The sequence below is a fragment of the Saccopteryx leptura genome, chromosome 6 (genome assembly GCF_036850995.1).
Source record: "Saccopteryx leptura isolate mSacLep1 chromosome 6, mSacLep1_pri_phased_curated, whole genome shotgun sequence".
NCBI lineage: Eukaryota > Metazoa > Chordata > Mammalia > Chiroptera > Emballonuridae > Saccopteryx > Saccopteryx leptura.
The window spans coordinates 87,612,318-87,625,170 of NC_089508.1; the positions used below are offsets into that span (position 1 = coordinate 87,612,318).

General features: G+C 47.3%; 1 protein-coding gene across 1 annotated transcript in view; it reads left to right on the plus strand.

The window, feature by feature from the left end:
• The window catches only part of RYR3 (ryanodine receptor 3), a 605,631-nt gene that overhangs the window by 384,959 nt on the left and 207,819 nt on the right, over positions 1 to 12,853 (plus strand). The window contains 4 exon segments of the mRNA XM_066388565.1: positions 5,936 to 6,022; positions 6,303 to 6,529; positions 7,965 to 8,760; positions 10,792 to 10,992. Of these exon segments, the coding sequence (XP_066244662.1) occupies positions 5,936 to 6,022; positions 6,303 to 6,529; positions 7,965 to 8,760; positions 10,792 to 10,992 (1,311 nt within the window).

The window sequence follows — 12,853 nt, forward strand, 5'->3', positions numbered from 1 at the left end:
ATGGACAAAAGAGGCCCTGGCCGGTTGGCTCAGTGGTAGAGCGTCGGCCTGGCGTGCGGAAGTCCCGGGTTTGATTCCCGGCCAGGGCACACAGGAGAGGCGCCCATCTGCTTCTCCACCCCTCCCCCTCTCCTTCCTCTCTGTTTCTCTCTTCCCCTCCCGCAGCCAAGGCTCCATTGGAGCAAAAAGATGGCCCGGGCGCTGGGGATGGCTCGTTGGCCTCTGCCTCAGGTGCTAGAGTGGCTCTGGTCACGACAGAGTGACGCCCCAGATGGGCAGAGCATCGCCCCCTGGTGGGCATGCCGGGTGGATCCCAGTCGGGCACATGCGGGAGTCTGTCTGACTGCCTCCCTGTTTCCAGCTTCAGAAAAATACAAAAAAAAAATGGACAAAAGATATAGACAAAAATAAAATTACAAGAAATGAGGAGGCATAAGCCCAAGAAACCTGATTTCCTTTAAGCAGGATTTCATCCCTGATGGCCATGAAAGCTTGGAAATGACACATATTATATCCTCCTTTTGAAGTTTTGCAATGAACATTGACTTCGAGAAATACTTTAGAAAGAAACCTGTCTAACCAAGCATTTCTCACACTATTAAACCAAGAAGGACATTTTTGTTTTTTTTTTACTTTAACAGTTAGCAAGTCTCTAAATCTAGACTTCTACAGAGCATGCCTAGAAAGAGCTAACATAGGAGTTCATTTCTATATTAAACCTTCTTGACATTCCAAGGGTAGAATGGAGTCTCATGTGTGCGTGGGGAGTGGAGAGCCACACAAGGAAATGTTTATTATGGAGAAACCTTGATTTTGAAGCCAAAAAAAAAAAAATTTTTTTCCTGGAGAGAGGGAGGATAACTGGGTTGAAAGAATGGCACAAGAAGCTTTATGGAGATAGGGAAGCATAGGGCATGTTGAGGAACAAGGGACAGACTAGGATGGGGCTTTATGGTTAGTGGTTGAGAAGTTCATTTAGACAGGAAGGAGGTATTGATAAGAAATAAGGACCTCCTGAAGGTTGCTGACATAAGGACACAGACATGCCCTGTTTAAGGAAGCTTAGCAAGCAACAGCTGATAAAAAGATCCTACTGCTACTTAAATGGCTAAAACCCTAGGTGGGGAATCAGCCCCAGGTTACAGCATCTGGGCCGCAAGCCTCTTGGAGCGGTTTTCCTGGCTGTGTTTGGAGAGATGCGTCTGGAGAGCAGAGGTAGGTTAGCTTCCCCAAATCTGAAATGTTTGGTGATTGAGAACAGATGGGCTGGTCGCCTTTGGGGGTCTGGAGACAGGCTGCTGCACGGAGGCAGTTGCCTCCTCCCTGGTACCTCCTGCAGCATGCAACACCATGCACCCCCTTCTGTAGCTGAAGAAAAGTGGAATCATAAACACCACGCAGCAGGCTTGGTCCAGCAGCTGGGGCCCAACCAGCCGTTCCCAGAAAGATGGCTTTGCGAAACCAGGCTTTATTCTATACTTTCTTATGATTCCATCCCCCCTACCCCCACCCCCTGGTTCCTTGAGAAAAATGCTCCATCCTTCAAAATCCATTAGCTTTTTCCCATTAACTTTTGAAATGAATTTGACTGAAGGGTTTCCCCTGGGCTGCAGAGAGCTCTAAAGCATCTAATAACCTTTAAGGCTTAGTTGGGCTTTGGACATCCCTAAATTAATAAGTAACCCATGGCATTTGAAGCAGCAGTGACTAGCCTTCCTCAAGGAAGAGACCATGATGTTGAGAAGATGTTATAACAAAGTGAAGGACATTGGCCATGTTTAATCCCATCTGTCTCAGCAGTTCCTGGGTGACATTGGACTACACACTTGTCGTCTCTGAGCTGTGTCTTGGCACCTACCCCGCCCTCTCGATGTCTGCCTCTCCTTCACTCGTATAAATCCTGATCTCTCTCGGTGGTCCCCGTCCTGCCTCCTGCCCAGAGGGACGTTTCTGTGAATGGCGAGAGATCAAGGCTCCTCCATGCAGGCAGGGGCTTTGGGGAGGCTCACACCCAGCCATCCCTCTTTGTGTGCAGGCGAGACACTAGCGTATCCCCCTGGAGGGTGATAATTGTTATTCTGCAGCTGTAGCCATTTTCATTTTTCAATTATCTCAAGAGGAACAGGGTAGCAATATTTATTCACTGCCTTTCTATTCAGAAAGAACCAGTCACCAAAATAAAGAGAGAAGGATTCTCTCAAATAGTATTTTTAGAGCTCCCCATGAAAGACCACTAGGCTTTCTGTCCCACTGGATGTCATCATGGGAGAGATGAGAAATAAAATGTATGTTCAAGAGATACTACCTGTTGGCTATTGACACACCAGCCAGACTGCTCTGAGGACAGAGCAGAGCTTTCCGTTCAGGGCAGTTCTTATGCCCTGACCTTCACACCTGGTTAGAAACAGAATGTCTGTTGTTGCAAGGACAAAATAGATCAGCCAGTGATAAAAGGTACCTTAAACACAAAGGGGGACATGTCAGTGGTGCTCCACAGCAGACCCGAAACTGGGCTCACTGTAACGTTCTACTGAAATGTAAGTTCCCCATCCAGAGTTAAGCTCCTGGAGGGCGGAGGCCCTCTCTCATGTTTCCTGGCGCGTCCCCTGTACATGAAACAGGACCGGGCACCTAGTGAGCGCCTGCTAAGTATTTGTTGTCAGACTGCCCGCCTCAGCTGGAAAGCCACTGCATTAGTTGATTAATTGCACAGAATTAGCATCTTTATTTTTATATAATTATTTCTAATTTATTGATTGATTTTTAAGAGAGAGGAGAGAGAGAGGAAAGGATCGGGAAGCATCAGCTCAGAGTAGTTGCCTCTTGTATGTGCCTTGACTGGGCAAGGGTTTCAAACTGGCAACCTCAGCATTCCAGGTCTACACTTTATCCACTGCTCTACCACAGGCAAATTAGCAGCTTTAAACAGAACACATTTATTATTTCGTAGTTCTGTAGGTTTGACCAGGTTCCCTGTGCAGATTCTCATAAGGCCAGAATCAAGGGGTCAGCTGGGCTAAGCTGCCTCTATCTGGAAGTCCTGGGAGGAAGCCATGCCAAGGTCATTCGTGTTGTTGGCGGGGTCCAGTTGTGGGTGTAGGCTAGGGTTCTGAGGTCGCCGTTTCCTTGCTGGCCGTCAGTTGGAGCCACTCACTGCTTCCAAGGTGTCCCATTGCTGCTTATGGGGCCTCTTCTGTCTTCAAAGCCCTAAGGGCATGTCAGGTTCTTGTCACGTTTCTAATCTCTCTGACTTTTCCTTCTGCCTCCAGCAGGTAAAAACACCTGGGTGTGAAAGGCTCGGCTCGTGTGACTAGATTAGACCCACAAGGATAATCTCTCCATCTCTAGGTTAACTCTAATACTTTTGTGATGGTGTATGTATGTCACATCCTGCCATGTGACATACTATCACAAAAGTACCCCCAGAGTCATTGAGATTCAGCTAGGATTCTGTTTTACCACACCCCCCAGTTGCCATGCTTATCCTTGTGTACGTCCATCATGAGCCCACACTTGTGTTATAGTTTTGTTTCAGTAATTGAAGAGAAATGCCCATTGTTCTTCATGGTGGGAGCGTACTCTGCAGAGTAGAAATCAATCTATCCCTGGACATTCTAAAGGCTTTCAGAGCACCTCTTCCACGTGAGGAGGTGTGAGGAGGGCCCAGGCATGTGACTGGGTGGTTTGCAAAGTTTTTTGGTTGCAAGTGACCTCAAAACACACCACCCTCTTCAGCCTGTAGCTCTGTGTACTTACTGGTAGACAATGCTTGTCATAGGGAACCGTTAGCTGAATATATCTCTCTATTCCAGAGAGCACAGAGTCATGGGCTTATTGCTGGTCCAGGTGATATTTTCTCAAGTTGCTCTGCTTGCTTCAGGTGGCCCTAACTTGAGGATCGTACATACATTGTTCTGGATGGGTATTTGAGAAATCTAGGGTCAGTCCAGGATGAGTCTTACTTTATGGCCTAGGTCATACCAGCCTCAGACTAGAATTTCCTATTCAGGTCTCGCCACTGTAAACTCAGTGGCAAAAAGCAGGTATATGATAGAAACTAAATAATTATTTGTTGAATGTCCCTAACAAAGCTTTTTTCAGACATAAATAGCAAGGTAGCTCTAGCAGTCCTGTCCTGACATTTTGGTTTTACAAGCATTAATCCCCTCGTATTTTCTGGGGGTACCTGAATCAGTGGATATAAAGCAAATATTTATACGTGAACTATGAGCCCTCTGCAGTAGACTGGAATCACCGTGTATTGGGCACAAAGTGAGGATTTAACCAGTCCAGTCTGTTTCATCATATGCAAATGTAGCACTAGAGCACGCAATCTTTTAAGTCATAGCTGTAAAAATATGTTCTTATAAATCTTATGTCTAAATGTATTGAGGATATTCATTATATAAAGGGACCAAATTCCCTGACATAAAGAAAACTCAATGTATTTGTTTTCTATTACCACATAACAAATTACTTTAAACTTTGTGACTTCAAACAGCAAACATTTTTTGTCTCCCAGGTTCTGTGGGGGAGGAGTCAGAGCCCAGCTTAGCGAGGTCCTCTGCTCAAGATCTCTCACAATGCTACATTCTTTTCTGGAGCTCAGTTCTTTTACAAGCTCATGTGGTGGTTGACAGATCTCAGTTTCTTGCATTTGTAGAACTGAGGCTCCATTTAGCGATGGCCGTAACCAGGGGCCAGCCATTCTCAGTGCCTTGTCATGTGGCCCCCTCACAACACAGCAGTTTGCTTCTTTCTCTCCATCTGCTGAGATGGAGTCTGCTGGCAGGTAACAGTCCTTCCACTTTTGCTGGAAACAACACACAGGTCCCACTGGGGGGGATTGTACAAGAGGATGGCTCGCTGTGGGGCACCTCGGTATGTCCACAGCACCCACCATTCTTTAATTTGGTTGGTTGGACAAGTTGCAAGAATTTCCTAGTGTTTGAATTTTTTTAAAGGCAAAGGACTTCAGTTGGTGGACTTAGAGTCCCATTCTTTCCTTTATGGTCTGATCAAAATTCCAGCATCAAAGTGAGCAAATGTTAAGTGGAACCTCATGTCATAAATAAATCCACATGCTTCATCTAAGATGTGGAAGCTAAAAGATGGTCAGTGAATTCACACGACTTAGAACTACAATCAGAGAGGGGGGTGGAGAGATTTGGAGAGAGGACACAGGCCCTGGAGGCAGCCCCTTCCGCTTATTCCAGGGAAGTGCCTCACAGCCCTGCCTGAGAAGCAGCAGTTCTTAAGTGAGGGGTGCTTTCCTTGTCAAGGGACATTTGGCAATCTCTGAAGACATTTCTGGTTATCATGACTGTGGTGGGGTTGGGGACACTACCGACATCTAGTAGGTAGAGGCCGAGGATGCTGAAAATATCCTACAATGCACAGGACAGCCCCGACCTAAGGACTCTCCCAGCCCAAAATATCAGCAGTCCCAAGGTTTAGAAAGTGCTGGAAGAGCCCCCTGGGCTTGCCTGACCAATGTTCCTTCACCTTCAGAAATTACCCTACAGCCCTCAATTAACACCTCCTCTGGGCAGGTGGCTCTGTGCTCTATGAAGAGCCCGAACATCACATTGTTCAGTGACCAAGAACAGGTGTTGTCTCTGGTGGCAACGTGACCTACCTGTGACCATCCTCCCCTGGGCACTGGAGAAAGCTGTTGGCTTCATTTGCCCAAGAGAGAAAATGAAAGGATGTGATATTATTTGGTCCAAGAAGAGGGGGGGGGGCGTTTAAGGTGAGGAGTAGAGGCAACAATTGCCAATAGGTGCCAGGCCTCTAAGAGTTTCTGAGCAGTGCAGAATGACCCGTCAGCGAACTCTCTCCGCCGAAGTTAGAGTATGGGCAGTGATGAAAACTCCAGGGACTTAGCCCTCTGAGTTTATCATTCAGACAAACCTCTATTTGCTTTGGTTTTCAGGTGGAGCCCAATACCAGAGTGTTTCCCGCAGTCTTCTTGCAGCCTACAAGCACTTCCTTGTTTCAGTTTGAACTGGGCAAGCTGAAGGTACCTATCTGTCCCCTCATCTAATGTCTAAGACAAGAGAAGGCACATTGACCATTGCGCCTCCGAAAACATGGGTCTGTCACCTCTCACTTCTCGTATGCCCTTCTCATTTTCTCCTCCTTCCCTTCTATTGGGTGATGAAAGAATTAATGCTTATATTATGCAAGGTCTTAAATCATACTGGTAAAGCCCTTAGCAGTCCTGTTGGTTATCTGGGCCAGCACCTGAGAACCCCTGCACTGCGCTTGTGTCCTCTCTGATGCCTTTCACCTTGCCCCAGAACGCGATGCCCCTGTCGGCGGCCATATTTAAGAGCGAGGAGAAGAACCCCGTCCCGCAGTGTCCACCTCGGCTGGACGTCCAGACCATCCAGCCTGTGCTCTGGAGCCGCATGCCCAGCTGCTTCCTGAAGGTGGAGACAGAGCGCGTGAGCGAGCGCCACGGCTGGGTGGTGCAGTGCCTGGAGCCGCTGCAGATGATGGCGCTCCACATCCCCGAGGAGAACAGGTAGTGGCGGGGCCCCGGGGACAGGAAGGCCTGCGAGGCCGTGAGGCAGTGCCCAGCATGCCCAGAAGGGAAGGAGGAGCCTTCTCCTCCACCGAGGATCCTGCGCGGTCCCAGGATGACTGCTGGTTTCTCTTCTTTCCCTTCTCAGCTGTGTTATTCACTCAGAACAGCAGGGTGCTCACTGTGATATGCCTGCCGCAGGACCTTCACTGTAGCTCCGAGTGCCCGCACTTAGGGACATTTCCATGTGCATAATTAAAAATCGTAGTGTGATGCTGTAATATATGTTTATTGATGGCAAGAAGGAGGAGGAGGAGCTATGCCTCACCTGCTTAGAGAATGATGAATCAGGCTCCTGGCCTCCCCTTATTAAGAGATACTCTTGGATTACGGCCTGGGATCAACCCCAGCACTAACACTTTCTGGCTCGGTGGCCTTGGGTAAGGTGCTCATGTACCCCAGGCCTCAGTCTCCTCATGGAAACAGTGAGATAAATGTCCATCCAAGGATGGCTGGCAGAAAAAATGAAATGTGTAGGTAAAACTATAGTGCAGATGCTGGTGCCTAATAAGAATTAAATAAATTCTGTTTTATGGATATTATTTTGATCTCTTGGACTAAAAAATTAAAGTAAGAGAGAAAGGGTGGAGGCATGTAACCTGCCTACCTCCCAGTGGGTGTTCTGTTAGGTCCTGGGCCGCAGCAGGGCAGGCTAGCGCAGGGAAGGAGCAGAAAAGACCAGCAGTCCCCCCATGTAAGCCAGTGCAAAGGGTCGTCAGCTCCGTGGTGAGGGGCAAAACCAAGTGGAAAACCTAAGAAAGATCTGAGCCCGCCCCCTGGACCCCCCAACACGAGGGAACAACACACAGGTAGGGACACCTCTAAAGTCAGGAAGGAGAAAGTGACTGATCATGCCAGCTCATCTCAAGTTCAAAGTTTCCTCTGTGAACAGGGAGAGCCCCGTGGAGAATGGCAGTGAGGCGGTTACACAGATGGTGTAGATGGGGGACTGACGGAGGGCCTGTCACACCTTCTGAGGGCCTCTGACCTCAGGAAATAGGATCCCCTTGAGCCTACAATTAAGAGAACCATGGCACCTCAGTCTCATATCTGAATGTTTTTTGGTATTGAAATTTTGGGTATTTCCCTAATAAGGAGTCTTTACTATTTGGTAAGCTGATGTCTTCTAAGTCGTACAGACTTTGGAGATCCTTGCAGTTAGATGTGGTGGGTTATCAAGAATGGGATGTGAACCAGACGGGAGGAGGGTTGACAACCTGTAAGAGAAAATGTGGCAGAGATGCCTCCATCCTGCTGCCCCTTCTGCCTTCGTTGGGTTGAGTGAAATCCCTGAGGGTTCAGAGAGCAAGAACTCTGCTGGATTCTGGCACCTCTTTCGCCCCATGGAGTGGTTGATGGCTTGTCTCATCCTCAGGTGTGTGGATGTCCTGGAGCTCTGTGAGCAGGAGGACCTGCTGCAGTTCCATTACCACACGCTGAGACTCTACAGCGCCTTGTGTGCCCTGGGAAACAGCCGAGTCGCCTACGCCCTGTGTAGCCACGTGGACCTCTCCCAACTCTTTTATGCCATCGATAACAAATACCTCCCCGGCCTCCTTCGGTCTGGCTTCTATGACCTGCTCATCAGCATCCACCTGGCCAACGCGAAGGAGAGAAAGCTGATGATGAAGAATGAGTACATCATCCCCATTAACAGCACCACTAGGAGGATCCGCCTGTACCCAGACGAGTCGAAGAGGCACGGGCTGCCGGGGGTGGGCCTGAGAACGTGCCTCAAGCCAGGCTTCAGGTTCTCCACCCCTTGCTTTGTCGTGACCAGTGAGGAGCACCAGAAGCAGAGCCCCGAGATCCCCTTGGATACTCTCAAGACCAAGGCGCTGAGCATGCTGACAGAGGCCGTGCGCTGCAGTGGCACTCACATCCGAGACCCTGTTGGGGGGTCTGTGGAATTCCAGTTTGTGCCTGTGCTGAAGCTTATTGGAACCCTGCTGGTCATGGGGGTGTTTGACGATGATGACGCCCGGCAGATTCTCCTCCTGATCGACCCTTCTGTGTTTGGGGAGCACAGTGGGGAGACAGAAGAAGGGGCGGAGAAGGAGGAAGTGACTCAGGTGGAGGAGAAGGCAGTGGAGGCGGGGGAAAAGTCCAGCAAGGAGGCTCCAGTCAAAGGCTTGTTACAGACCCGATTACCAGAGTCCGTCAAGCTGCAGGTAAGTCGGGGCATCAAAGATCCCACCTGGGGAAAGCCGTGGAGCCAGACAATGCAGCCTAGTCGAGGGGAGGCAGGGACTGTGGATACTGGTCTAAAACTGAGGGATGCTCAGAGCGCCCACCAATCGTGCTTGTTTCTGACATGGAGTGCACTCCCTAAGTCTCCCCAGTCTAAACGAAAATACCAGCCTTCATCAACAAGGCATGTGAATAGGAATTGTTTCTCTGGTAATTATTTTCTAGTAATGGGTTTGCCCTGTTCTTCTCTCTTACCCTTTGGGCCTAAGGGGTGTATTCATAAGGTCCTGTCTAGAGAGGGGGAAGAGCCTTGGGCTGTGGAGTAGACCAAAGGAATTAGACATAGGGTGATCACACTCATCACCAGCTTTCATTTGTATCCACGCTCTGATCACCAAGCTAATGTGGACCTGTGACACCTGATATACAAGAAACTGCCATGTGGGCTACGGAAAACAGTGGGCTAACTCACAGCTGTCCAGTTGGCATCGCCCAGGAAACCTCAACCTTTCCTAAACCGTAGTCTTACCAGATGTAAGCTAGCGTCACTAATGAACTGATGACAATAACGTTTGTCTACTGGAAGCTGAGGAGAGATAAATAAACAGAGTAGGACAGTCTGCCCCACCGAGTGAGTCCGGTCCAGACTTCCTGGGCTTCGATTCCTGCCCCTCTGCCCCTTAACTGCCAACAGAAACTTGTCAAGTTCATAGCCCATTAGAGGCCTAGCTTTATGATTTGTAAAATGTGGGTGACAATACAGTAAAACATAGGATTAAATACATTATGAAATATGTTTTACCATAAAATGTATTACAGTCCAGTAATCTGTAGCTGAAGCTCTCTTATCCAGTGGGATGGGATTGGATAGATGGTCTGTTGATCGAAATGTTGGCTATGGAGGAGAGTCATGACAAATTTTACATCTACACCCCAAATGTTGTATTCATGTGTATACATGTGCTCTTCTATCCTTTAGTGTCTCTGACTGGCATGCAGAGCCATCTCTTATGCAGAGTAGGCACCTGTCATGCACCATCTACAATTGCCAGCTTGTATAGACTGAAGATTTAGGGATAATTGGAAAGTTGAGTGCAGACTGCTTCTAGATTTTCATGATTCCCCCCAATTTCTTGCTCACACCCAATTTTTAGCATTTCTGTAAAAAAAAAAAAACCAACTTACTTTTTACAGCTGTCCCTTCATCATTCAACTTAATTTTCCTATTTCATTGGCTCATGTAATTTTTAATTAAATGTTGCAATTACATCACAAGTGACTGGCATAAGCCTTGGGTCCTAGTTCACCTGACAGAGGTATGCAGACATGCTAGAGACTCTGCAGCGAGGCGAGAGCTTCCACCTCCCAGACAAACCAAAGAGTGCCCCCGATCCCATGAAGGGTCCAGTGGGGGTGGGTGACTGGAAGTTCTGCTTTACTAACAATGTCAGGAACCCAGGGATCAGAGGAGATAAAGTACAGCAAGTGTCTGGCACAAATGTCCGGCAAACAGTTCGTGCTCAGTAAGTTATGGCTACTGTTTCTCTTCTTACAGTATAAGTTCCAATGGTGATGAAAGCAGTGACAGTAACAGTCCTAAAGAACTAGGCTCAGAAATATGATGCTTATAAATGAAAACAGTGAGCGAGCCAGAGATGTCAGGAAGGAGCCACTGCTCCCCGTGCAATTCCATGCTGGTTTCTATACTAAGCATAGAGCCTGAAGAAAACACTCCCGCAAAAATGTCTCTTCTCTCTCTCCACAGACGGATTTACTCTGTCTGTAGTGAGTTTATTTCCATTGTTCTTCTGGCCTCAATGGTGAAGAGCTGGTCTCTGGATTCAGGCCAACTTGGCTTCAAGTAATAGCTCTGTGCTGACTGTGTGACGTGGGAGAGGTTACTTAAACTGCCCAAATCTCAGTGTTACCATAGATAAAATGAAGATGCTAGGTGCTTCCTCAGTTTACCTAAAGCTTTGTTACGTTAGCATATATACACCCTTTTATTGCAGATGTGTGAGCTCCTCAGCTATCTCTGTGACTGTGAGCTGCAGCACCGAGTGGAGGCCATTGTGGCATTTGGCGACATTTATGTCTCCAAGCTCCAGGCAAATCAGAAGTTCCGCTACAATGAGCTCATGCAGGCCCTGAACATGTCTGCAGCCCTGACCGCCCGGAAGACCAAGGAGTTCCGCTCACCCCCACAGGAGCAGGTGAAGACCCCTTTCTGAGCCTCCATCCCATTCCTAAGGAAGGACTTGAACCCTCCGGGGCAGGGCACTTGACAGCCTGACAGCCACGAGAGCTGCGGCAGATTAGAAGACTAGGCACAACAGCAGGGGACAGGCCTGGTCTGACAGCTGAGGAGCACCGGCCAGTGAGCTTCTGGGTGGGAAAACAGCCCTTGCAACGCTGCACAGAGGGCAGGGCCCCCTCCCTTCCCTCAAACCTATGTCCCCATCACTAAACCAAAGACCAGATCACTGTCGGTGTCCAACTTGCACCCCAGCATGGAGCCACCACTTAACAAGTGCCTGTCCAGTTTTTCCAGAATTCACTGCTATCTATCAGAGATCAACAGAATATGGTCAACATTTCCCAACCTGAGAGTGGATGCGCTGTCCTCATGGGCATGGCTCACGATCCTGCTCCCACCCTTCCTTTCCCATTCTGCTTCCTTACTTTCTCCTCTGCATGCCCAGGGCCGATCATCACTTTAGCCTACAAGATAATCCACTGCACTGTCATTTCAGACTCATTTAAGAAGCCTGTATGTAACTCCAGAAATTCTTCTCCAATGTGTTAGACCTGTGATTCTTAAGCAGACATCAGAATCACCAGAAGGACTTTATAAAACACAGATGGCTGGTCCCACCTCTACAGTTTAGTTCAGTCGGTCCAGCATGTGGCCCAAAAATTTGCATTTTTAGCAAGTTTCCAGGTAATGCTGATACTGCTGGTCTAGAAATGAAAAGAAATAAGGGATACTAACCACTGTCAATGCCAGCTATCCCATCTGCCACTCCTCCCAGAGTATTCATTTCTACAGGGTATCTATCTACCCATAGAGCTCTCTAAATAAGAATTTAACATCGGCAAAGGATATGGAAGATTTGGATCGATTTTAGGGAAAAGCAATGCAAAGATCACTTGAAAAACAGGATGCATAAGAATTAGAATTTTAAAACAATGATATGATTCCCCCACCCTTCTGTCACCTTTAAGGAGAAAATAGAGGTTTCCAGCTTCCATACAGTATCTAGAGAGACAAAAACAAAAAACAAAAAACCATACTTGGAGGATATGACTACATACAAGAGTAGGTAAAACTAGGAGTAGTTCAATGATTGTTGGCAAATTAGCCGAATATAGTCAGCAAGTCTGGCTTTCAAAAGGGCTTCATTAATGGGTATGACCTCTAGTGGAAAGTTCGGCTCACCCCCCTGTGGTTTTATGCCCTGCAGCTGGGGTGTGCTGTGTCCTAAGTGTTCCACTGAAGGAAAGAGCTGTCAATAAAGAAATTAACATTCTAATTCTGAAACCAGATTATTTTTATTTAATAAATGACCCACCAATATATGTTGTTGATATAATTACCATAAATTAACATTATGGAACAACCACAAAAATTACTTTTTCAACTTGTTTTATAAGTATGATTTTATTACAAACTATAGTGTCTGCAGTGGAAGCTTTGATTAAAGATCTTCTTAACAATATTAAATGAGGTTCATAGTTTAATAAAAAAAGATTGAAAGTTGTTTTGTTTTGTTTTTAACCTAGAATCCTAAACAGAAGGAGAAAATAGCATTTTGCCTGTAGTTTGGGCTGCCCCGCCAGAGGCAGCAGAGCAGATACTTACTGCTCCAGTCCCTCCAGATGTTCACTAGCCTAGAGTCATGGGTCTGCGGGAAGAAATCAGACAGATAGAAATCTGAGTGGGAAATGAATGACAGCTTTTTTACCAACTTTTCATTAATTGCTGATGGTATTTTTTTTTAATTATAAAGGTAGGCAGCAAAGCAGGACCTGACTTTGTTACCAAACATAAATTGCATATTTTTTTCATATCAT